This window comes from Chlorocebus sabaeus, chromosome 10 (assembly GCF_047675955.1).
Source record: "Chlorocebus sabaeus isolate Y175 chromosome 10, mChlSab1.0.hap1, whole genome shotgun sequence".
NCBI lineage: Eukaryota > Metazoa > Chordata > Mammalia > Primates > Cercopithecidae > Chlorocebus > Chlorocebus sabaeus.
The window spans coordinates 95,681,161-95,708,118 of record NC_132913.1 but is presented as its reverse complement, the minus strand read 5'-3'; the positions used below and the strand labels follow the sequence as shown (position 1 = coordinate 95,708,118).

The 26,958-nt window shown below is 41.5% G+C and overlaps 1 protein-coding gene across 7 annotated transcripts; it reads left to right on the top strand.

Moving 5' to 3' along the window:
* Nucleotides 1-264: 264 nt before the first annotated feature.
* On the top strand, nucleotides 265-25,399 carry C10H2orf80 (chromosome 10 C2orf80 homolog). Of its 7 annotated transcripts, none has more exons than XM_073019995.1 (10): nucleotides 265-471; nucleotides 3,430-3,525; nucleotides 5,442-5,523; nucleotides 7,404-7,486; nucleotides 9,185-9,272; nucleotides 9,986-10,057; nucleotides 17,999-18,086; nucleotides 19,039-19,157; nucleotides 20,529-20,666; nucleotides 24,126-25,399. In XM_073019995.1, the coding sequence occupies exons 2-10, from the start codon at nucleotides 3,485-3,487 to the stop codon at nucleotides 24,132-24,134; spliced, it is 720 nt and encodes a 239-aa protein (XP_072876096.1). In that variant the 5' UTR covers nucleotides 265-471; nucleotides 3,430-3,484; the 3' UTR covers nucleotides 24,135-25,399. The 7 variants fall into 7 exon arrangements, with proteins under 7 accessions (XP_072876096.1, XP_072876094.1, XP_072876095.1 ...); XM_073019993.1 differs by having other exon boundaries at nucleotides 265-478; nucleotides 3,396-3,525; XM_073019994.1 differs by having other exon boundaries at nucleotides 265-482.
* Nucleotides 25,400-26,958: the final 1,559 nt, after the last annotated feature.

The following is a 26,958-nucleotide window of genomic DNA, read 5'->3' as shown; positions in this document are numbered from 1 at the left end:
ATTCACCAAGTAGAATGATCTTTGCATCATTGGGTACTTAGGGGCACCCTAAGAATGTAGGAGTCGGAGTTTTACTAGCTTCCCCAGCAATCCTTGCTTAGTCAATTGATTCCTATGTCTGCAGCCAAATGCTATAAAAAACTCCGGGGGAGGTAAACTCCTCCCATCCTCCTGGTTTTTCAATTAATCATTTAGATGGGAAACATAAGCCTACTCAGGTAAAAAGACACGTGAACTTCAGGCCAGGATCACAATCCTGTCCCAAATATATGACTTTTCACCCTCCCTCAACCCTTAATGGGGGTGGGCGTCGGGGAGTGTATTTTTAAAACAAATGATTTTAATTCATTCACTGTTTCCTAGCAACCAGGAAAAAGCATGTTATCCTGATGTCTGTGAGCACCAGTCTGAGACGCGCGGATGCTCCAGCATGCCTCCAGAAGCAGAGAAAGAACAAAAGCACTGGAATAGGTCTGCGGTTGGTGAGCAATTCTCAAAGGGGTATTTGTTAAGAGCAGGCACCTAATAGAACAGCCCGAGAGACCTGTACCACGATTGCAGGGGTGCAGCAGGCCATGGAATGTGCAGATATTCTCCAGGAAATGATATTCCTATAGAATCTGGGGGCTCTGACTTCTAGGGAATTGTTTCTATGAAACAGTTAAAGCCTGAGACAGCTGACATCTTTCCAGTACCTCTTTTGTGTGTGCTTTCAGCCACACACAAAACACACAGCGGTCTTGTTTTCTTTAGAGCTCTTTAGTCAGAGAAGAGAGGTAACTGGCAGAATTCAAATCTAGCTGAATTACAGTCCATGCAAATGGCATTCTTTAAACCAGGTGTAGCTACTAAATGCATATAAATCACTGACTTCTACAGCTGTAAGGAATCTCGCCAATCATTCAATGCTTTTTTTTACAGAGGAAGAAATGAAGAAACATAGAGAGGCAAATTAATTTGTTCAAGGTGCACAGCTAGTTGGTGGCCTCACAGGGTCTTCTGATCTACAGCTTAGTGGTTTGGGAGTGGGATATACTCATATTTTAAAGATTGAAACCTTTGCATATTATACTATATTGAATGGCGGTGGTGGGTGCAGGGGATGGGGAGGATGAGGGATGATCTAAGAGGAAGCTGTCACAACAACCGAGCAACGCAAATATTATAACTTGTAAGTCTGAAACTCAAAGGGCTTGCTCAGAATTACAAGACAAGAATGGATTAAAGCATATGCTAAGTGTGCCTTAGTCCCCTTCAAGGAATTGAGATAGGCCAAATAGTCTAGCAACAAATATTTTTCCAAATTATTGAATCAGAAGAATTTTAATGCATGCCAGACTTTATAGAGTTACAGAATGTTGGGGTAACAAGTGCTCTTGGCAGTGTTAGCCAGGCCCATCTTTTTAGGATAATACCTGAGGCTGGGAAGCAGAAGATGCACAGCCACATCAACGAGTGTGGCTTTCCTGGGTCCAGTGCTCTTTCTTCTCTAGGCAATGGGGCCACCTCTATGGCTTGCTGCATTCTCTCCCCGTTGACTCTGTAGGGGGCAATATTATTGTCTTGATACTTAATCAATTTCCTGTGAAATACTCTTACTTTCTTCCCACTTTCATCTTATCCACATCTCGTTCACTCCCCAAAAACTGAAGCAGATGTAGCAGCAGCAAGAATGATCCAAAATGGCCAGGCGCAGTGGCTCATGCCTGTAATCCCAGCACTTTGGGAGGCCGAGGCGGGTGGATCACAAGGTCAAGAGATGGAGACCATCCTGGCCAATATGGTGACACCACTCTGTCTCTACTAAAAATACAAAAATATTAGCTGGGCATGATGGCATGGTCCTGTAGTCCCAGCTACTTGGGAGGATGAGGCAGGAGAATCGCTTGAACCCAGGAGGCGCAGGTTACAGTGAACCGAAATTGTGCCACTGCACTCCAGCCTGGCAACAGAGCGAGACTCCATCTCAAAAAAAAAAAAAAAAAAAAGAAAAAATTTATCCAAAATAACGAAGGTGGACTAGGGAATACTTTATTTAGATCAGCGCCAACCTGTTTGCTCTTTGCTTACTGTTAGTAGAGCTGAATCAAGTGAAGCTTATATGGTACCATTTTTTTAAAAACCGTTTCTAAAGTTTGTTTTCCAATCATCTTTAGAGTAGTGATTTAAATACACGTATAATTTTAAAAGTACAAAGGGTAGTATAATAAACACCCATGGGTTTAGAATTCTGGAGTCAATAACTACTAACATTTTGTTATATTTGAGTATTGGGGTTCCTCAGAGAAATTGAACCGACAGGATGTGTGTGGATACACACACACACACACAGTGCAGTATAGGCTTAACCATCTCTTTTGCTCAAATATTTTGATTTTAAGGAATTGGTTGACATGATTGTGGGGTCTTGGCCAGTCCAAAATCTGATAGAGGAGGCCAGCTGCCTGCAGACTCAGGGAAGAGTTGCAGTTTGAATCCAAAGGCTACCTACTGGCAGATTCCTTCTTGCATGGGGGAGGTCAGTCTTTTGTTCTATGAAGGCTTTTGACTGATTGGACAAGGCTCACTCAGATAGAGGGCAATCTGCTTTCAAAATCCACTGAATTAAATGATAATCTCATCAAAAAACACCAGAAACATCTGGGATAATGTCTGAACAACTATTTGGTCATAGTGGCCCAACCATAAAATAAATTTAAAAATAAATAAAACATCACAGATAGTGGCCCAACCATAAAATAAATTTAATAATAAATAAAACATCACAGATAGATACCCTATTTATACCTCTCCCTGAGTACCCCATTCAACAGTGATGATTTTCTACAGACTCCTTTTTGATGACTTCAGACCTCTTTTGACCCCATCACCTGATCTTCAATTTCTGGTTCAGTGCAGGGGTGGGAATTGAAGACATATTTCCCATAACCACATTTTCTTCCAAGGACCTCCTGGCCATAGGAGGGTATAGATGGATTCTATGGAAAACTGCATTATGAGCCACTGAGCCAGGGTGAACTCACTGGGAGTTATGCTCACAGAAAAACCCAAACGCATTTAGATCTAGATGGATCACATCCATCTAGTTTGGATGGTTCTGCCCGAACAGTCTCATCAGCTATTACACAAACCATTTTGATTTTACTTGCTAGATTATTGCAAGGAAGAGTAAATTAAGTAAATAAGTGCTGGAAAAATTTGGAAGGAATAAAAGGTGTCAAATAAATACAAAGTACAGTGCATGAGCCTCCAGGCAGCTTTTTGACCTTGAATCTGCTGAATAAGAGGCCTGAATGAGGTGCTCCCTCGGATCCCTTCCAGAGCCTAGGACTCCATGACTGGTATTTGGAGTGATAGCATCCCTAACTCAAATTCTCTCTGATTTGCTGCTGTAGCCTCTAGGCTCAGAGAAGCTGGGTCTTCCCACAGGATCTCAAGTGTACTGTTAGCTGCAGATACCTGCTCAGCTGGCTAAGCCTTTAACATGGAAAGAAGGCTCATAAAGAAGGAAATGAAAAAGCTCTTGTAAGTATGATTGAGAATAACTTTCATTTATGGCACTTGGCATTCAGTGGATTTCATGTCATAGATGGCTTGGGTATTGGCAGCGGGTAAAAATCAAAGGAAGAATCTATTTCTGCATGGTAGGAGAAAACCAGAGGATGATCTGGCCTCTCTCGGTCTCCTGCCAGGGAGGCCTCACATGTGGTGCAAGGCAGGATGCTGAAACTTTTGGGAGGATGTTTCTGCTGGCAGCCTGCACATTCAAGGCATCTGCGTTCTAGAGCCTGAGAGCTGAGCCTATGTCCCAGTCAGCCTGTGTAGGCAGGATGCACCGTTGAAAGGGTCTGCCTCTGCTGGTAAAAGGTATAGGAGAGATTCCTGAAAGGGCCCAGCATCTGAATTGCAGCCTCCTGCTCTGCCTCTTTTATTGTCAGCCTTATTGACTAAGAAATTCATCTCCTTTTTCTTGACATCTGACCATTTTTAAAACAAACACAGAAAACATCAAGTTTCCTTTGAAAGAAATGTTTTCCTCCCATGTTAGTTTTTCTTTGACTTGTACTTAACGAATGTTGGCGAAAGATCACAAACCATATAAAAAGAAAAAAGAAAGATTATGTTCTATCTCATATGTGTTATAGACACAACAGTAATACCCTTTTCATCAAAGAGCTATCACCATCCCCATCAAATATCTTTTCTTGGCCTTCTAAGATAATTTCATTTTAACAAGCCCTTAAGAAATACTAGAAGAAACTATGAATGTACATATATGTACATATATACATGTATACACATATGTGAATTCATATATAGTACACGTGTACACATATATGTGTATGCACATGTATGTGAATTCATATTCATCTCTTGCTTTTAAGCAGAGATTATATTGGCATCAGACTTCAGGAAAATGAATTTGACCCAAAAGGAAGAAGGGAACTTACCTTTCTAGATTATATGGTAAAGAAAGGCACGTTGATGCAAGTCGTATTTGTGTTATATGTTAGAGACCAATAGAATAGTAAAGAACAAACCATGATCAGGAATGCCAACTCTTCCACATATCTCATCCAAAGATTTGGAATTTCAAAAGTGATATAAATACAAGTTTATATCCAAAGAATACATTTAGGCTACTTTAAAGTATCCTGAAATTTCAGTAGAAATTTAAGAATTTTTCTCAATCTAGTTAAGCTTAGTGACTCAGAGGAAAAGCTTTTAGAAGCCAGAAATAAATTTATTCTCCACCTTACGTAAAATTGTGAGATGTGCCGAAATCAACCTGGGATATGCCATAGTCCTTCTTTTCCTGCACCCATTTCCTCTCTCTGACATTCCCAGGGTAGCACCTCTTTCTCTTCTCTCCTCATGGTGCTTATTTTACCTTCTTTTCTTAAAAGTCACTGTTAGGAAAGGATCTGCTAAGGATAAACTAAAGTGGAATCACTAATAAGTTTTCATGCACTCCTCCTCCTAAGGGTATTTGCATTCTAAAGAGAAAAAACCTTATGGAAAAGAATACTTACCTACAGAATTTTATGTATCTGGAATTTATCAACTTTGGACATGCTGCTTGAATTTAACACGGGAAGCAAATGATTATTTTAAACAGTGTGTCTCAATCCTTTTGGTCTTGTAAAACCATTTCTGTGTGTGGGTATTTGACATATTATTTACTTTCCTGTAAATTCTGTTCCAGTTGAGTTTAATTTTTAGATAAATGTTATTTCAGCTAATTATGGTTAGACATTTTAAACTGCAGCACTGTAGAATTACCATGTAAACCAAAACTGAATATTAACTCAGCTACCAGAGTATCAGCAACTTCTGTTGTATTTTGGTGGAGGAGGGAGGGATGGGGAAAAAAAAAGCCTTTTTCTGCAGACTGAGCCTGTGTCACTTCAATGGTTCAATGCTGCTCTCTTGCTTTTAAGGGGAGATTATATTGGCATCAGACTTCGGGAAAATGAATTTGACCCAAAAGGAAGAAGGCAACTCACCTCTCTAGATGATATGGTAAAGAAAGGCATGCTGATGCGAGTCATATTTGTGTTACATGTGTATTAAAGAGACAGAAAAAGGATCTAATTTATACAATAAACAAGGCTAATATTGACACCCATCCCCCAAATGTCCTCTTCCTCATCTTCTCCTCACCCTGAGATTGTTCATATGGTCATTTCAACCCACTAACCAGAAAGCAAAAAGAGAAGGAGAAAATAAAAATCATGAGAGTTATTTGCTATTAGGAAAGAAGATTAAAAAGCAAAATCAATGCAAGGCAAAATGTTACATTCGTGGAGTTAAGAGTTTGATAAAATTAGCTATCATGTAGTTCTTAAAATAATTTCTTTACCATTTGCATTCGTGGGGGAAAACCAAATAAATTAGGGAAAACCTAAAAATCCTTGGTGTTATTTATTTTGAAACCCAGACTCAGGATCTGAAAGTTCATATCACAGAAATTAAGGAAGAAACCATATAAAGATCTAACTCAAAAGAAATCAGCACACCCTGTTTTTCCACTGCCCATTTACTATCCTTGCACTAATAAGAAAGACTCCCTCCCTCCACTCCCCTCTCCTCTTCTTCTCTGACTAAAGTAGAGTCAGTCTCACTGGCTTTCAAAACTACCCTGGAGCTAAGGAAACAGTTAAGCCTTATTCTCTCTGTACATATATTAAACAGATAAATTAAGTAGATTAGAGCAGTGCTTCTCAAACTTTAATGAGGTCATATTACAAGGCTGTTTTGATTCAGGAGGTGAAATGGGGTGGGCCCACGGCCTAGGAATTTGCATTTCAAATGAGCAAACGGGTGATGCCAAGGCGTCAAACCTCGGATCAGGTTGCAACAACTGGTCATGGTCCCATTCTTCCTGTTTATTTATTCATTTAGGTTCCCTGTTCAGTTTGGTTCAGTCCCTGGAAGAAATAACTCCACTGTTTAAAAATGTTAAAACTTAAGAACGCCTCTACAATAATTAAAAACAGAACCAATCTTCCCTTTTCTGTGTGTGGGGACTGAAAAGAGAGAAGGAATATTTTGATAGACAAATGGTAAATCTGCTTACTGAACAAGAACTCTTAGGAATTACTAGGAAAAGGTGGTCACTATGATAAAAATGAGCCTCTGCATTGGTTCTCAGCTTTTTACTATATGTGCATGTAAAACTCTCAGCAAGTCACTCAGGTCTATCCCGCTCCCCGCCTGCCCCATCTTTGCTTCATTATAGTTCCTCTACCTGTGATTTCCTTCCCCATCTGTAGACATTATCATCCCACAAGCCCCAGCTTCAATGAAGCTTTCGTCTCTGAAGCTTCTTGGGATTCTAGCTATCTCTCCAGGTAGACATAAAATGGCCCATCCTTCCAAATTCTCACCACACTGCCCCTGCACCCCTGGAAGCACATTTCTTACATTCTACTCACGGAACCAGAAATTGTTCCCTGCAGCCCTGTTCCCCCAGCCTTACCTTTTTCTATTTTAAAATTTAGGGAAACTGAGGCCCAGAGAGCATCAGTTACTCACCTAAGGATATTCCGTGAGTTGTTGGCAATACCTAGATTTGAGCCCAGATTTTCTGATTCCAAGTTTATAATTCTTCACTGATCTCTCCTTTCGTTTCCAAATCACAGAAATCAGATAACTGCTCTAGTGGGAAATAAATTTAATGTCTGAAGATCCCAAAATATTTCTGACTGATTCATCCCTGTGAGGTGAGGTCTGAGAAAAAAAAATCTGTCTGAGCATCAGGTTATTAAAGCTAATGATCCTTCCCATTTTGGACATGACAGACTAGAATAGGCTTAGCAATACCATTGTCATTGGGTCCAGAGAGTACTTTGGCCAATGTCTAAGCCTGTTTCTTTGCTTTCTGTGCTTCCTGCTCCCAGGCACACTATGACTTGGCCATCAGTGTTGCTTTGCAATGGCTGCATCCCTCAGAAGACTTAACTTGGTTGGAGTGGGAGGAACTGTAAGTTGAAATAGGTTTGTTGCTTTCCTCTTTAATTTGTGCCTATGATTAACGATAGAGGAAGTTCCAGCCCTAACATCTTCCATCATGAGGCACTCTGATTTGAAAACACTACAGGGTGAATATCCCCTTCAACGAGACACCTGAAGAAACTCCACAGTTGCCAACTTGAAGAAGTTACGTGTTTCCATGTTTTGCATCTCTACCAATTGACTTCTGTGAGATAAAAGACTTTCTTGCACAGAATGTTGTATCTTAAGGGGCCGGGTGCAGTGGCTCATGCCTGTAATCCCAGCACTCTGGGAGGCCGAGGCAGACTCGTTACTTGAGGCCAGGAGTTCAAGACCAGCCTGGCCAATATGGTAAAACCTCGTCTCTATTAAAAATACAAAACTTCGCCCAGCATGGTAGTGCACACCTGTACTCAGGAGGCTGAGGCAGGAGAGGAGAATCACTTGAACCCAGGAGGCGGAGGTTGCAGTGAGCCAAGATTGTGCCACTGCACTCCAGCCTGGGCAACAGAGTGAGACTCCATCTCAAAAATAAAGAATGCTCTGTATTAGAAACGTGACTTCTTTACTGTGTACATGCCATAATTTCAAACAGTCAGTTCTACGGTTAAAGGCTGTAATCTTTTCCTAAGGACTACAAAACACAAATTCTTAAGCATTTAGGCAGATATGTATCTCAGCTGAGCTATTTAAAGTGCAGAATAATTTTCTTTCTGGGATTACTGGCATTTTCTGTCGTGTGTAGGGAGTGTACAGGCAGATTCACTCAATTGGTAAGAACACAGAACTAATGAGGACAGGATCAAATCGCTTATTCCAGAGGCCTGTTATTTTTTTTTTCTACTCAATGGCTCTGGACTACACACTTGATCCTAGAGAGATGTAACAGTTAGGGTTTAGCTGCAATGAGCAGAAAATCCAATTTGAACAGCCTTAAGCAAAAAAAGGTGGGGAGTAGATTTTATTGCCCTTGAATCTGAAAAGTCCATGGGTAGGACAGTGTTAGGCATGGTTTAATTCAAAACTCAAACAATGTCATATGGATCTACCTCTTGACTCCATTTCCTCAGGGTGAACATCATTCCTAGTTTCAGCCTATTTCATTATCAGAGGAAGGGTGGAGATATATATATACACACACACATATATACACACACACACACACACACACATATATATATATTTTTTCATCACATAATTGTGTCTCAGGGGCTGTTACCTGACTTGTCTAGGGTTGGACAGTGGCAGTGCAGGGGAGGTGGAATACACTGACAGCTCAGTCCACAGTGTATTTTTCACTTTTGGAATCTAGGGGTGTAGTGGGCTCCCCTAGAAGCATATAGGCTTACAGTGGGGTTAGGTAGCTCCCCGAAAGCAAATTGCCACAAGAACGGGAAAGGATAATGGTTCGCAAAACCGTAAACATCCCCCACAGTGACCAGTCTGCCAGTCTTTGAGTGCTGTGAAAACATGGATAGATGAGGCCAAATTCATCACCATTATTGGAAGGTTAAAAATTCAAAGTTTGGATTTCACCGATGGAGGAACAATCACATCAGTTTTATTAAGATAAATAAGCGGATAGCACACAGCCATTGCAGATTACTTATCGATTATCAACACAACCTCAGCAGGCATCAAAAAGAACAAGAATAAATCCTCCACTTGTATTTCCTATTCCCATTAGGAAAATGCCATTCTGTGGCAGACCCATGTATCCAAATCGTAGAGAACGAGAAGCTATGATTTTATCATCTTATGCTGGAATCTTAATGGTAAGGAAAAGAATATTATTTGCCTACATGAATATTTCATATCTACTCTGAGCATTTTTACAGTAATGAATATTTACATTATTTTTCAACCAATGTTTCTAAATGTTTAGGAGTTACTAATAGTAAATGCTTCATTTTTTTTTTTTTTTTTTTGAGACGGAGTCTCACTCTGTTGCCCAGGCTGGAGTGCAGTGGCCCGATCTCCACTCACTGCAAGCTCCGCCTCCCGGGTTCACGCCATTCTCCTGCCTCAGCCTCCCGAGTAGCTGGGACTACAGGCGCCCGCCACCATGCCCGGCTAGTTTTTTGTATTTTTTTAGTAGAGACGGGGTTTCACCGTGTTAGCCAGGATGGTCTCGATCTCCTGACCTCGTGATCTGCCCGTCTCGGCCTCCCAAAGTGCTGGGATTACAGGCTTGAGCCACCGCGCCCGGCCAATGCTTCATTTTTTAACGTAATAAAAAGACTAACTTCTAAACTGTATGTGAAAACATTTATTTAAGAGGCAAAGAAAAAAAGAAAAGAATGAGAGACATAACTAATTGGTATCTGGAAAACTGACTCATCCATTGATCAGAAGTTATTTACTGTATTTAGTACTTATGATACCCAAGCACAGTTTTAGACATACTGGAGCTATACTAGCTTTGTGTTGTAATAAAAGAAAAGCCATGGTATGATCATACTTTGTTAATGCTGTTGTTGTTTAACAGAACAGTATCCCGATTGAGGAAGTCTTTAGAATTTATGGGGCTGATTCTTCTGCCAATTCTGGTACCATCAAGGTAAGGGTGACCTGGGATTGTCAATATAAGGGATTTTTAGAGAGAATTTATTTAGTGTATAAATGTATAATGTCGTATTTTCAGACATCAATTACAAAATAACTGTTTTGCATCAAAATCTACAAAACCAGACATAACCATTTCTTACCTGAATAACATGTTTATGAAATGCCTTTCATATGTAAAAGACCATGCAGTAATAACACGTGTCTCGTCGTGTAAGGCTGAGAAGCGTCAGCAAAGAGGCAGCAAAGAGAGTACCAGGCTTGGCGGCCGAATTGTATTCTGCTGTGGTTTTGGTTTTTTTTGAGACAGAGTCTCGCTCTGTCACCCAGGATGGAGTGTAGTGGCGTGATCTCGGCTCACTGCAAGCTCTGCCTCCCGGGTTCACGCCATTCTCCTGCCTCAGCCTCCCGAGTAGCTGGAACTACAGGCGCCCATCACCACGCCCGGTTAATTTTTTGTATTTTTAGTAGAGACAGGCTTTCACCGCATTTGCCAGGATGGTCTCCATCTCCTGACCTCATGATCCACCCGCCTCAACCTCCCAAAGTATTGGGATTACAGGCGTGAGCTACCGCTCCTGGCCAACACTACTTTTATTAAAGACGGGTATCACTACTGGTCTCAAAGTCCTGGGACCCAGTAATCCTCGAAATCCTGGCCTCAGCCTCCTAAGTAGCTGGACTACAGGTGTGAGCTCCACTCCCAGCTCCTCCCATGAAACTACTTTGAAATCATTAGCAGTAGAAGCAGCAGTGACCTGGGAGTTCAGAAACCTGGGTTTGAGTTCTGACTCCACGACTATGAAACCCTAGATGCGTCCCTTTCCTCCTTTGGGCCTCCATATGACTGATCTTTAAAAAAAAAAAAGGGTGTTCTGAATACTGTTTAAGACCACTTCCATTTTTGACACTTGTAAATGTATGAACATTAAGTAAACATTTAAATATGAACTGCTATTTAGAGGTGAACTACGGATCCCTTCACCTTCGGATACCTCTAGAAGAGGGAAGAGGCAAGAGGAAAAGGAAGGTGGGGTGGTGAAGGCCATGCAGTGGGAGGGAGGAAGGGGGAGAACCAACGCCCTCATGCCCAGGTCTTCTGCTCACACTGTGGCTTTCCCTGCCCCCACCCTGGATTCAGAAGGGAGGGCAGGGCAGGGGCAGGGCTGGGCTACAGGAATGCCTGCCTCCCTTGTTCTTTTACTGCAGATCATTGTGCAAGCACTGGGGTCATGTAGAGTTCAAGAGCCCACCAGGTCCACCTTAGGATTCAAGTGTTTACATCAAAACCAACCTTCCTATCACCTTAATCCATATGTAACCTGACTGTAGTCCTGAGACTCAAATGCCCTTGATGATTGTGAAAATCAGAACTTTCTCTCTGATCCCTCTCGTTTCAACTCACTTCATTCATTCACTCATTCTTCATTCATTCATCTGTTCATTCAGTATAATTGTAGGTGCAGGGGACACGGTGGTGAGCAAGTCAGACAAGATAACTTTTTAAGAACTTTTTTGTAGGCAGGGCGCAATGGTTCACGCCTGTAATTGCAGCACTTTGGGAGGCCAAGGTGGGTGGATCACATGAGGTCAGGAGTTCGAGACCAGCCTGGCCAACATGGTGAAACCCCAACTCTACTAAAAATACAAAAAATTCACCGGGTGTGATGGTGGTCGCCTGTAATCCCAACTACCGGGGAGGCTGAGGCAGGAGAATCGCTTCAACCCAGAAGACGGAGGTTGTGGTGAGCTGAGATCATGCCACTCCACTCCAGCCTGGGCAACAAGAGCGGAAACTCTGTCTCAAAAATAATAATAATTTAAAAAAAATTTAGGGATGGGGGTCTCCCTATGTTCCACAGGCTGGTCTTGAACTCCTGGGCTCAAGCAGTCCTCCCACCTTGGCCTCCCCTAGTGCTGGGATTACAGGCATGCACCACCACACCCAGCCAAGATTACTTTTCCTATAGATCTTATATCCTATATTGGAGCTTACTTTGTCTGAGATATAAGCCACCCCAGGCCTAACACTCCTCAGAGATCAAGATGTTCTTGGTTTTCAAAGAAAGCCCAGCTCTCTGTGTTCCTTGGATAGCCAAGCAAATCATACTACTTCATTCCTGCTTGCCTTTTTCTGCAGCTTTCTCCCTTCTAGGCTGCCCTTTCTCCTTTTCCCCTACCCCTCAGCCCATATACATGCAAGTGTGAGCCCCAAACCCTTCTGTTTCAGTCACTGTTTTCTCCCTGTCATCTTCTGGTACCTGGGAAAGGTCTAGAAAGGTATCAGCACATCTGACTGGTTGGTCCCAACTCACATGACCGAAAGACTAATATGGAAAATCACATCCTCAAGAGGATGGTACTGTGGACCCCTCCAGGCTTGGCTGGGTTATCATTCAAAAAGGTTTGCAAACATGGTTGTCTGAGTAGCTAAGATAAATCAGGTTCATTTAAAGTTGCTAGAAGGCCAGGCGTGGTAGCTCACGCCTGTAATCCCAGCACTTTGGGAGGCAGAGGTGGGTCGATCACCTGAGGTCAGGAGTTCGAGACCAGCCTGGCCAACATGGTGAAACTCTACCTCTACTAAAAACACAAAAAATTAGCGGGACGTGGTGGTGCATGTCTGTAATCCCAGCTACTTGGGAGGCTGAGGCAGGAGAATCGCTGGATCCTGGGAGGCAGAGGTTGCAGGGAGCCCAGATTGTGCCACTGCACTCTAGTCCGAGCAACAGAGCAAAACTCCATCTCATAAATAAATAAATAAATAAATAAATAAATAAAGGTGCTAGAAGGGGAAGACAGACTATGTAGAGGTGGACCAACCAATCTCTACCTATCCATCTGATCACTCATTTATTTATTAAAGAGCCTTTGTTCAGCACCTTCTCTGTTCAGTGACACATAGTCCCCATTCTCACAATCAGTGACAATAACCAGCTCAGAACAGAGAGAGATAATATTGTCACAAAGGCTGATTTTTCTTTAAAGCCTTGTATTTGTTTTTTGTCTTAGTTTTTGTTTGTTTGTTTGCTTGTTTTTTTCTTGAGACAGAGTTTCCCTATTGTTGCCCAGGCTGGAGTGCAATGGCGCAATCTTGGCTCACTGCAAACTACGCCTCCTGGGTTCAAGTGATTCTCTGCCTCAGCCTCCTGAGTAACTGGGATTACAGGCATGCGTTACCACGCCTGGCTAATTTTGTATTTTTAGTAGAGATGGGGTTTCGCCATGTTAGTCAGGCTGTTCTTGAACTCCTGATCTCAGGTGATCCACCCACCTCGACCTCCCAAAGTGCTGAGATTACAGGCGTGAGCTACTGCACCTGGCCGCTTGTATTTGTTTGTTGCTATGTGATGTGAATGATGGCTCGATTTTATATATATATATACACACACACTATATATATATACACATACAAGTGTGTATATATATAATTGAGCCATTGATTACTATACTATGATATATGTATGCATATGTGTATATGTATATGATATATGTAGTATATATATAGATATGTTATCCGAGAGGCAGATTGTGTAATGTTAAGCACTAGGATTCCAAAGCCTGGCCTCCTGGGTTTGAATCCCAGCTTCACAGTCACAAGCAGAATAATTCTGGGCAAATGTTCTAACCTCTCTAATTCTCAATTTCGTTTGTAAAAACAGGGATGCAAAGACGGGGTTGTTGTGGGAATGAAGTAAGTTAGAATCAGTGAAGCCCTTAGTGTTTGGCACATGGTAACCTCCAAATAATAGCTTTAATTAAAGTTCTGGTACTCAGGGAATGGAGGTCTGGGGCTGTCCTGTGCACTGTGGGATGTTTCACAGCATCCTGGGCCTCTACCCATTAGATGCAAGTAGCTTCTCGCCAGTTGTGACAATTAAAAATGTCAGTCCGGTGCCATGGCTCACGCCTGTAATCCCAACACTTTGGGAGGCCGAGGGGGGTGTATCAAGGAGTTCAAGACCAGCCTGGCCAACATGGTGAAACCCCGTCTCTACTAAAAATACAAAAATTAGCCGGGTGTGGTAGTGGGCGCCTGTAATCCCAGCTACTCAGGAGGCTGAGGCAGGAGAATTGCTTGAACCCAGGAGGCAGAGATTGCAGTGAGTGGAGATAATGCCACTGCACTCCAGCCTGGGCAACAGAGGGAGATTCCGTCTCAAAAAAAAAAAAAAAAAAAGTCTCTAGACTTTGCCAAATGTCCCCAGGGAGGCAAAATCACATGAGATTGAGAACTACTGCTCTAAATATTCAAAAATTAAATAGCTAATCAAGTATCCACGTGTATTATTAACACAATGTGAACTTTGCCTCTTTTGGACAACCAGTTATCACAGAGGGTGTAATTTGAGTTACCAATACGAGAGCCTAAGAGCCTAAGGATCTGCCCCGTGAGCCTCACAGGCTCCCCACTTCCAGAACGCCAGTTCAGGCCTTACTCTAGGAGCGACACATCAGCTGCACTCAGGGACTTTTGCCACATCTTGAAGTAGGAATTAAAAGAACCTCTCAATAGAAATGTAGCATTTCAAAGACTGAACTGTAAGGCTATTTTAAGAATCTTTTGGAATTTAACATAATTTCAAAAAATGGTTTTAACTAGAAAGAGGAGTTTAAAAAAAAAAAAGATATTGCCAGAGATTCTTCTTTAATTGCCACATATATCTGAATGATTCCTTCCGATAAAGTGTCTCCTAAGCAACAGCTAAAATCCTTCCCAAGCAAAAGCTTAAAACTCCGTTGAATACTAATCAGATTATGTAGAATTTCCTGCAACTGGAATTGGCCACATGACAATGTGGGTATTGCGCTAGGCTTGATGACTTTCTCCAGGAGTATGTGCTGCCACCTGATGGTAGAAAGGCGTCATAGGCGCAGGATTGCTCACCAACTCTGTTAGCCTCAGGTTCTACCTCCGAGAGGAAGCGGGTTTTTTGCTGATAGGGAGCTTTTTTCTGCTGAGGATTCTGGACTCCTAGAAAAAATTCAGCTAAAGGCGTTATGCAAGTGAGGGTTATTGACAACTAGCCCCGTATAAATATCAAATGTCTTACTCTTTTGTTTTTTGAGACAGAGTCTCACTCTGTCACCCAGGCTGGAGTGCAGTGGTGCGATCTTGGCTCACTGCAACCTCCCTCCCCCGGGTTCAAGTGATTCTCCTGCCTCCGCCTCCTGAGTAGCTGGAATTACAGGTGCGCGCCACTGCGCACTGCTAATTTTTTTTTAAATTTTTAGTAGAGAAGTTTTGCCATGTTGTCAGGGCTGGTCTTGAACTCCTTACCTCAAGTGATCCATACCCCCTTGGCCTCCCAAAGAACTGGGATTACAGGCTGAGCCACCGCACCCAACCGTGTTTTATTCAATTTTAACCTGAAGAAAAGAGAACATAAATCTTCCTTCAACAAATTGAACATAAATAAAAATATTCTTCAGCTCCATTTGATGGAGAGAGAGAGAGACAGAGAGAGTGGAAATGAGCACATCAGAGAGAGGAAAGAGACAAAGGCAGGTGGTCAGACAGCACTAGAACCTCTGCTTTCCTTCTTTCTTCATGAAGCCAGACCCCAGCGTCTGACTGGCTATCATTCGAGTCCATCCTAACTGACATCCAAGTCCAGAGCATGTCACAGGCAAACAGACTGATGTCCAGTCCCAGCTTTGTCACTTGCTAGCTGTGTGTCTTCAGATAAGTGATTTCTCTCCAATTCCCAGTTTCCCCACATGTAAATAGGCATGTCTAAACAGGCATGATTACACTTCCCCAAACACACCTGATCACTCTGAGGACTCATCGAGATTGCACGTATCGAGCAAACGATGGCGGCACCAGGGGACCTGCCATTTTAGTGCTGTTATTTCCAAGTTCACCCCCACTCGGATGGCCAGCCTCCTTCCTCCTGAGAGCAGCCTGGTCCCATCGTGATAGGCCTGGCTTCCACCCTCTCACACTTACTCCAGTAATTTGCTAAGCATCTTCTCTTTTTGGAGGATGCTGACTCAGACTGAATTATGCAGAAATTTTAAAATGTTTTCATGATAAGGGGAGGGACCTATGTTTTAAATAAAAGTTCAATATTGACAGATCTTAATCATGAGGAATTGGCCGGGCGCAGTACCTGTAATCCCAGCCCTTTAAGAGGCTGAGGCAGGAGAATCACTTGAGTCCAGGAGTTCGAGACCAACCTAGGCAATGTGGAAAAACCCTGTCTCTATCAAAAAATACAAAACTTTGCTAGGTGTGGTGTTGTGTGTCTACAGTCCCTGCTTCTTGGGAGGTTGAGATGGGAGGATCATTTGAGCCTGGGAGGTGGAGGCTGCCGGGAGCCAAGATCTCGCCACTGCACTCTAGCCTGGGTGACAGGGTGAAACCCTGTCTCAAAAATAATAATAATAATAGTAAACGAGGGATTAAAAACACACTTTCAACATTAATTGTGTCCAAATGAACACTTAACAATATATATTTAATGGACAAAGCCCAAGCAAACCAACAAATCCAAGTGTGTAAAATGGAACAGTATCAACAGCTTTAACGCTCTCTGCATACCCTCTCCTGTCTCATACCCTTCCTTTCGCCCTAGGTTACCACTATTTTGAATTATGTGTTGATTACTATATTTTACTTCTTTATAGTTTTACCACATATGCATCTCTAATCTATATATCAAGTTTGCACAGTTTTTTGAGTTTTTATAAATAGAATATTAGCAAATGTGTCATTTAATGGTTTTCTTTTTTCATTCAACATTATGTTTGAGAAACTTATTAATACTGCTGCACACAGCTAACATAGCTATAGTGTCTTTTCACTACATATAGTATTCCACTCTAGGAATATACCACAATATTGTCATCGATTTTTCCATTTCAGGCACTTGAGTTTTTTTTTTTTTTTTTGAGACGAAGTTTTACTCTTGTTGCCCAGGCTAGAGTGCAGTGACGCAATCTCGGCTCACTGCAACCTCTGCCTCCTGGGTTCAAGCAATTCTTCTGCCTCATCTTCCCGAGTAGCTAGAATTACAGGCATCTGCCACCACACTCACTTAATTTTTTTGTATTTTTAGTGGAGACGGGGTTTTGCCATGTTGGCCAGGCTGGTCTTGAACTCCTGACCTCAGATGATTCACCCACCTCAGCCTCCCAAAGAGCTGGGATTACAGGCATGACCTACCATGCCTGGCCGAGTTATTTCTTGCAAAAGCAAAAAGCGTTGCACAGCAAAAGAGTTTCTGTGTGGTATATGCCTAGGAATGAAATCGCTAAGCCGTGGGTATAAGCATCTTCAACTCTCTACATAAAGCTAAATTGTTTTCCAAAATGGTTGTGCCAATTCTAGTTCTACCAGCAATGCAGGTTATCTACATTGGCTTTTTCAGTTTTGTCAGTCTGTTAAGTGTATTATGGTGTTTCACGGTGGTTTAAATTTGCATTCCCCTGATTACCAATGGACAACTATTCACATGTTTCTTCTTCTGTAAAGTGCCTGTTAAAGACTTTTGGCCAGATGAGTGAACCAACATTTCTGCATTAGGTAGGCAGGGGGAGCTCTGCCAGCAAGGGAGAGTGGGAATAGGAGGACATCAGGAGACATTTCTCAGAAGCGGTGATATTTGAGTTACATGGTAAGAGAGGTAGGTGCCTCTAGGCAGAAAAGGAGGAAATGGCTATAAAGGGAACTATGTGAAGAGTATCTGTGTGTGACAGGGCATTCTAGGCAATGGGAACCAAGTACAGGAGCAAAAGGCCATGTGTGCAAGTTCACGTTCATATGCTTCACACGCCCCATTATGGACTGTGAGTACTGTCATTACTGACAGTACTCAAGAATTGGACTCAAGGATGCAGAGTTGATTAAACAGGCCAAATGCTGTAACTAGCAGGTGTTCATGCCACAAAGAATGGACAGATTTTAAAAGTAGGACTGTTTTCCTTTCAGGTTCCCCGAGTTTCATCTCTCCGCCTCTCCTTGCACCCCTTTGCCATGTTAACAGCACCCAAAGCAGCAGAATACGCCCGCAAACAGAGTAAGCCTGGTTACTTTCATCTGCTTAGAGGAATGTAAGTAAAACTAGGAGATTAGGAAATAGCCTCACCAGGTAAGGTCAAAATTGTAATGGGAATTCGATTTCTGTGTCTGGGTGAATTTGAAAGAACCAGGGGCTCTTAGGGCTTGATTTCCCTCCATTACTGAAATCAAGGAAGTCTTATTTCTCAGATGCTTTGGTGATGGGAGCAAAGCACTCCAGAAGCAAAGGATCTAAAACTGTGGGTGGGCTGGACAGGGTAGCTCACACTGGTAATCCCAGTGTTTGGGAGGCCGGGCAGGAAGGATCTCTTGTGTGCCCAGAAGTTTGAGACCAGCTTGGGAAACTTAGTGAAACTTCATCCCTACAAAAATAAACCGGGCACAGTGGCTCATGCCTGTGATCCTGTAATCCCAGCACTTTGGGAGGCCGAGGTGGGCGGATCACCTGAGGGTAGGAGTTTGAGACCAGCCTAGCCAATAGGTGAAACCCCATCTCTACTAAAAATACAAAAATTAGCTGGGCATGGTGGCAGGCACCTGTAATCTCAGCTACTCTGGAGGCTGAGGCAAGATAATCTCTTGAACCTGGGAGGCAGAGGTTGCAGTGAGCTGAGATTGCGCCATTGCACTCCAACCTGGGCAACAAGAATGAAACTCCATCTCAAAAATAAATAAATAAATAAATAAATAAATAAATAAAATAGCTGGCCATGGTGGCACGCTCCTCTAGTCCCACCTACTCAGGAAGCTGAGGTGGGAGGGTTGTTAAAGCCCAGGAGGTGGAGGCTGCAATGAGTCGTGATGGAACCACTGCACTCCAGCCCGGGCGGCACAGCGAGACCTTATCTCAAAAATAATTAATTAATGAAATTAAATTAAATTAAACTGTGGACGTACACATTTTTTTAAAAAGTTTTATATACAGATATGGTTACTACATCTGTCTGTAGGTGTCAAGTCAAGAAAGGGAACAACAAATAAAAATGCCAACAGCAGCTCTACAAAGGAAGCAAATGCCACGGAATGGAAATCATCACAAAGGTTTTCAGACACACAGCCAAAGAACAAAGTAGGTGTGAAATTGTAAATTGGACCAAACTGATACCAGCTATTTTGGGAGTACTTTCCTGATAGCGTGGTTAAAAGTTTAGCCTTTGGAGTCAGATGCTCTGGGTCTACGCCATTGCACTCCAGCCTGGGCAACAAGAGCGAAACTCTATCTCAAAAATAAATAAATAAATAAATAAATAAATAAAATAGCTGGCCGTGGTGGCACGCTCCTCTAGTCCCACCTACTCAGGAGGCTGAGGTGGTGCCTCTAGAGCCCACTGCTTACCAGCTGTGTGACAGCAGGCAAGCTGAACTCTCTGTGCCTTAGTTTCCTCCTCTGCAAAATAGGAAGAATAATGATACCTACCTCTTAAGGTTGTTGGGGTGATTAACTGAGATTATTCATGGTAAAAGTTTAGAACAGCGCTTAGCATGGAGTAAACCCCAAATAAATACTAGCCATTATTATCTTTTCAGCATTTGAAAAATACTATCCACAAGTTAATTGGCTGTTACTCTGTTGATGCAAATAATACGTTGAGGAGAAAGTTTGTATTAATATCTGTATCCAAAATGTTCCTATTCTTGATTCCTCTCTCAGTAATAATAATTTTCTTTTTTCCTGCTTAATGTCTCCCCTGCTCCTGCCCATCTGATTCTCGATTTTTATGTGGCAGAATTCAGAGAATGATCAGAGATGGACAGGGCTGGAAAGAAAGGAGACAGGGAGGAGGGCTCTTTGTTCTTCCAGCTCTGGGCTCTCAGCTGTAACGTGCAAAGTGAAAAGAAAATGTAAGAAGTCAGAGAGACTTCTCTGATTAAAAGAATAAAAGCTGAGAGGGGAGAGAATCAGAAAACTGGTACAGGGTGGGTGTCTGGGATATTTTAGAGTTTTGTTGAATGGGAGATGTTAGATATGCTGGAAGGCTGTAAGGTAGAAAGGGGGAAGGGAACTTGGAGAACTGATATGCTGACTTATGATTGGGTTTGCATCAGGAAACAAGTGACAATTGAAATTTATTTTTATTTAGTTTGGCTGTTGTGCCATCCATTTTTAAACTGAATCTCTGAATAGACTGGACTACATGAGGCTTAGGATTTATTCAGATTTCAGAGGCAAACTATCTTCTCTGTCCCTTATATCTGATTAATTATAAATGTAACCTTATCATAGCAACTGCTTTAGCAACTGACTGAATTCTTTGGTCATATCAGGGTTTTAATAAATGTTATTCTGATAACAGAACAACTGTACTATTTGGAAATTATCACCATATTCAATTTTCTTTCAAACGTATTTGCTATAATAAGATTTGAAGGTATTAGATTTTTTTTCTTTTCTTTTTCTTTTTTTTTCTTTCTTTTTTTTTTTTTTTTCTTTTTGAGACAGAGTCTTGCTGTGTCACCCAGGTTGGAGTGCAATGGCACAATCTCGGCTCGCTGCAACCTCCACTTCCCGAGTTCAAGTGATTCTCCTGCCTCAGCCTCCCAAGTAGCTGGGATTACAGGCATGCCCCACCACACCTGGGTAATTTTTGTATGTTCAGTAGAGGCGGGGTTTCACCACGTTGTCCAGGCTGGTCTCAAACTCCTGCCTTAGCCCCCAAAAGTGCTGGGATTGCAGGCGTGAGCCACTGTGCCCGGCTGAAGGTATTAGACTTTCCAGAACCATAGCTTTGTTTCTGAAGAATTTTTTGAAGAATTTGAAAAATGAGGTCATTTTTTATATGTGTTTGGAAGCAGCAAGTTTTAGAGAGTAAAACAAAGGCACAATGAAAAAAACAGTAACAACTCCAGAAATCACACACACACACACACACACACAATCTAGACTTTAAACTTAATCACACACACAAAAAGATCTCTGAAATAGGGGTTTACAGAAAACCCCCAAAGCCTCATCAATGGACCCTATGTAAGGAAAACCTACCTCTAAACATTACTCACTGGTATCTTATTTTTAAATATAATTTTGTTCGATATATGTTTTCTTCCACAACCACTGAAGATTGTTGGATTCTTGATGGAAGCATATCTTTTATTTCCTTAGTATTTCTCACACGTATATGAAGTACTTTGCAGGCAGCAGAGATTCAGTAACTATATTTATTTAGTGAATTGGCAGTAGGTAGTAAGTGAATAGTCCTTAGGTGACGGTTCTCAAATCTCTGTACCCTGTCTATAGTATCAAAGGCTCAGTTCTGGGGACCAGACCTTTCTATAGGTTGACTGATGCTTGCGAGCCCAGGAATGTCAAAAGAAAAAACGCCCATGTTTTAGTAGGGCCCCAGGCCCTGAGATGAATCCCTTCCAGAAAGGCCCTTTCTTAACAATCAAACGACAGAAAACGCATTTGTGTTTTTTCTTTCACACTTTATTATTTGTGCATTTTAGGCATTTTTTCAAACTCTTGGGTAATGTATCTTTTAAACTAGTTTTAAAAATTTTAATAGTGATACATGCTTATAAGTAAAATTTTCAAGCCATACAGAAAATATAAAATGAAAAGCAAAAGAACTCCCTCTTCTTCATACCCCTTTCCCACTTTTCAGAAATAACGACTGTTAATATTTCTTGTGACATTTAAATATTTGCTATACATATACATATAAATATACATATATGTATGTCTCACTGGTTTGTTAGAATTCTTTCTACATTAAAGGAATAAGTATTTTATTAAATGGATGAAAAACATGCTTTCACAGTCTGGTATTTGAAGAATATTTTCATTTTAAATATTTGAGCTTAATATTTTTCGTTTTTGGCTTGTAGATATTATATGTCTTTTAGCTAAAGAACAATTTTTTTAACCTCAAGATAAAACAATGCCTTATTCAGAATTTTTTATTTATTTCCAGCCACCGAATTTCTTCATAGAGTAAGAGAAAATAGGAAATTATTTAAAGAAAAAAATCTCGGCCAGGTACAATGGCTCATGCCTGTAATTCCAGCACTTTGGGAGGCCAAGGCAGGCAGATTACTTGAGGTCAGGAGTTCAAGACCAGCCTGAACAACATGGCAAACCCCATCTCTACTAAAAATACAAAAATTAGCTGGGTGTGTGATGCACACCTATAATCCCAGCTACTAGGGAGGCTAAGGCATGAGAATTGCTTGAACCCCGGTGGCAGAGGTTGTAATAAGCTGAGATTGCACCAGTGTACTCCAGCCTGGGCAACAGAGCAAGACTCTGTCTCAAAACAAACAAAGAAACAAACAAACAAACAAAACCCTCAGTGTTCTGGGAAACTGTTTTTTTTTGTTTTGTTTTTTTTTTTGAGATGGAGTCTTGCTCTGTTGCCCAGGCTGGAGTGCAGTGATGTGATCTCGGCTCACTGCAACCTCTGCTTCCCAGGTTTAAGCAATTCTCCTGTCTCAGTCTCCTGAGTAGCTGGGATTACAGGTGTGCAAACACCATGCCTGGCTAATTTTTGTATTTTTAGTAAAGACAGGGTTTCACCATGTTGGTCAGGCTGGTCTCGAACTCCTGACCTCGCGGATCCACCCACCTCGGCCTCCCAAAGTACTGCAATTACAGGCGTGAGCCACCGCGCCCAGCTAGGAAACAGTTTTAAAGATTTTTTTTTTAATTGCATTGTCCTGGGAAAGCGTCAGTAGTGGGCACATTACTAGGAAATAAATTTGGAATGAACAGGACCATACTAAAGAGCTAGAATACAGCATACTTCTTGAATCCAGGCTACCCACTTAATAACTTGAGTGAGTTTCCTAATCTCTCTGTGCTTTAGTTTTTCATCTCTTTAAAAAGTCATGATAGTACCTACCTCATAGGGTTGCTACAAGCACTAAATAAGTTATATGTGTAAAGGCTTAGAAAAGTGTCAGGACAGGTGGGGCGCGGTGGCTCACGCCTGTAATCCCAGCACTTTGGGAAGCCGAGGCGGGCGGATCGCGAGGTCAGGAGATCGAGACCATCCTGGCTAACACGGTGAAACCCTGTCTCTACTAAAAAATAGAAAAAATTAGCAGGGCATGGTGGTGCCTGCAGTACCAGCTACTCGGGAGGCTGAGGCAGGAGAATGGCATGAACCCAGGAGGCGGAGCTTGCAGTGAGCCAAGATCATGCCACTGCACTCCAGCCTGGGTGACAGAGCAAGACTCCATCTTTCAAAAAATAAAAAGAAAAGAAAAGTATCAGGACAGTGGCAAGCAATAATATAATCACTTTCTTTATCACCACCCATGAAAAATTCATGCTATCATGGAAGGAAACGAGACATAGAGTACAATTTAAATTTAAATCCAAAGCAATACATCAGAAATTCAAAATAGTATCCTACAAGCATAGTACGTAACTGCTAAAAGGCCAAAAACTGATTTGCTTTGGGTAGTACTGGTTAAGAGAAGTATAACTTCTTAATGTGAAAATAATTTCAAACTTAGAGAAAATTTGCAAGAATAATATACAAAGAACCCACATATTCCTTTTATGCAGAGTCACAAATTGTTAGTTTTGTTCTATTAGCTTTATTATATTCTGTCTTTGTCTCTCTGTATATAGATAAAGATAAATAATTTTTTTCTGAGCCATTAGAAGTTATATATACTCTTACCACTTTACCCTATGTCCCTAGGTGTGTATTTCTTAAGAACAAAGTCATTCTCTTAAATAACCGCAGAATAGTTATCAACTTCAGAATATTATTGGTACTTTTATTTAATCTACTCTCTATACACCAATTTTTTCAATTGACCCAGTAATGTTCTTTTTAAGCATTTTTTTCCTTCTGTATAAGATCCAGTATGGGATCACATATTGCATTTAGTTGGGAAATATAACTCAATTTCCAAATATATCAGAATAATTCCACAAAAATTCCTTTGTAATTACATTAATCTAATCTATCTTTGTCAGTAAGTTAGTATCTGACATTTGACCTTAACTTCCTATAGATTTAAAGCTAATGTTTGTGTCCATGTTAAATTGATGTGCTTGATACCAAAATCATCTTTTATTCTGCAGGTCACTTAGAAAATTGGAATTGTACCATGGAACTTCATAATAGATTCTCTGGGAGCAGATGAGAAGCATCATCTTAAAACCACAGCTTTTGCCAGTACATTTTTCTTTACAACTAGTTTTTGATATAACTGCATTGAAGTGTTATTTTTGATGTTGAGCTTTCTTCTTTTAGAAGCATATTGCACGGCTACATTCTGTTAAAAAAAAAAAAAAAGCATGATCTTATGCTACTTCATTGTGACTGTCAGACTGCTGGAGAATTCAGAGAGTATGTAGTATTTCTGTATTAGAGCAAGCTGGCTTTGTAGCACATTTTACAAATGTGTGGCATTAAATACTGCACAGAGATGGAGTGGGAGGCAGATTTCCAAAGAGTTAATCCAAAATAAAATTAATCTGTCATTGATTGCCTTTACTGTGTTCTCATATGAAAAAATTTTTAAAACTCATTTCAATAAAGCATTAAAAGAAAAATGAATACAGGCTTTCTCTCAGTAGACTATAAAGACTACTAGGAGGGGAGATGTTCTGGTCTTTTAGTACCTTTCCAAAATGCTGATTAGGCACATGGCTTAGCCTGTCAATGTATGTAATAACAACTTGATCACATGAATGTCAGTATGCATGATACATTTCTTAAGGTTCTGGTGTGCCATCTGTCTACAGAACAGTTTTCATCAGCATGTGCAAAAACACAGATGGGGGTTGTAGACTTTTTCTGAAAATGGTGGTGTATTCTCATGCAGGGCTGGGAGACCAATGCAACGTTTTCCACACTGGGTTTGATTATGGTTGTAAGTAAGACTTACCAGTAGGCCTGCAGCTAATTAGAAGGGAGGCAAAGGAGGGAATCAGCAACCTGTGGTCCCTGCATGCACTGCTAGGTGTCTAGCTTCATAGGACGTCGCCCAGTTTTCTTTTGCCTAGCTCTGCTAGTTATTTTTTTCTCAGTAGCTACTGCTGTCTCTCCTTTTACCACCTGCGCATTTGCCTTACATGCTGCCTGAGGATTTTCACAAATGACATTGTGAATGTGTTGCTAGCTGTGGTCAAATACTCTTTTAGAATCTCTCCATGGGTCTAAAGCACAAAGGTGTTTGATTTCATCTTCCTACATACATGTGGAATGACAAAAGACAGTCTGGGGTTTGGAGTCTTCCTCCACCCTTGCACATCTGAGGAGTGCTTCTAAATCAATACGTTGGCAGCAATGGAGAAGGCTCTCAGGCAGTCACTTGGGTTCAATGAAACAGTGATACCATTGAAAGGAAAAACACAGGCAATCATCATGCTAATTAAAAAAAAAAAAAAGCAATGCTAGAAGGAGGGTGGGAGGGGGAGGGGAGTGGAAGGATCCTGCGTATTCTTCTGCTCTTTGAGCCTGTCACAGACTCTCAGGTTACCTTTTTATTTTCAGCTCAAGAAGTGTTTAATCTCCAAGCAAAATATACCTGCTTCCAGTATTTACTGCTTTTCACCAGCACCTCAAAGTCATACATTTAAAGATTGATTTTATTATTTTTTCATCTCATGAAATTGTTATCTTTATAATAGAATTTTTTTCCTGTCTGGCTGAAGATGGCAGATGTAATAGAAAATTAAGAAAACAGCAGCAAAAAACAAAATACAAAAAATAAAGCTAAGATCTATAATCTTGCCATTCATTGATTACCATGATTGATATGTTAGTATAGTACACACTTCTAATCTTATGTTTTCCCTACCTAAATATATGCAAAATATTTTTATCAAGACTGTATCATACTGATGAAGTCATTTAAGAAATATAATTGTCTTTTAATTAGAGGATTTTCTGTTTGGGATTTTGTTGTTGCCTCTTCACAATTCATGTCCTTCTGGACCGCATATGCTTCCCGTAAGTGACCTCAGATGGAACCACCAACCTCCATCTCAGCAGTTTCCATAGGCAAACATTGCAGAATGCTGGGCATGTAATGTATTTCTAGTGAGCTGCATAGGATGAGAAGTGCGCCCTTTGTCTCCAAGGTCATAATGGCTCTGCTGACTTTAATACCTTTCACTGGAGCTAGTGAGGACAACTCGAAAATGCCAGAAAGAGAGAGAAGAGAGTCCCCTGCCCCATGATCTCCGATGAAAAAAAAAGAGAGAGAATACAGAAATCCCCCTATGCACCACCCCCAGGTCCCTTTTGTGTTGTTTTTGCCAACACAGCAGCTTTCCTGCTATATATACCAGTTGCCCCTTTGTCCCCATCATACTACATGCTAATCACCCTCTGTCAACAACCATGGGGAAGGTGAGCCTGTGGAGATGCTGTGCCATGTCTATTGGGGGTCTGGGGTGTGTGGGGATGTTCCTTCCAGCTGACTGTCTACTGTCACCTTATTTCTGCCTCAGATCACCTTCTTCGAGGACCGAGACTTTCAGGGTCGCTGCTACAATTGCATCAGTGACTGCCCCAACCTGCGCGTCTACTTCAGCCGCTGCAACTCCATCCGAGTAGACAGCGGCTGCTGGATGCTCTATGAGCGCCCCAATTACCAGGGCCACCAGTACTTCCTGCGCCGAGGCAAGTACCCCGACTATCAGCACTGGATGGGCCTCAGCGACTCGGTCCAATCCTGCCGTATAATTCCTCATGTGAGTCTTGCTTCCACCTGACTGATGTGAAAGCATCAATGATCCATGGCCATCAATTCCTGTTTATAAAAGTCAGTTTGTTCCAACTCAGCGTGAGTGTTCACAACAAGGTCTGACCCTCAAGCCTTAAAAACACAAAACAAAACAAAACAAAATAATAATCTCTATTTCTCCTACTTAAGGACATCAATAATTGTTTTAGGGCATGGGA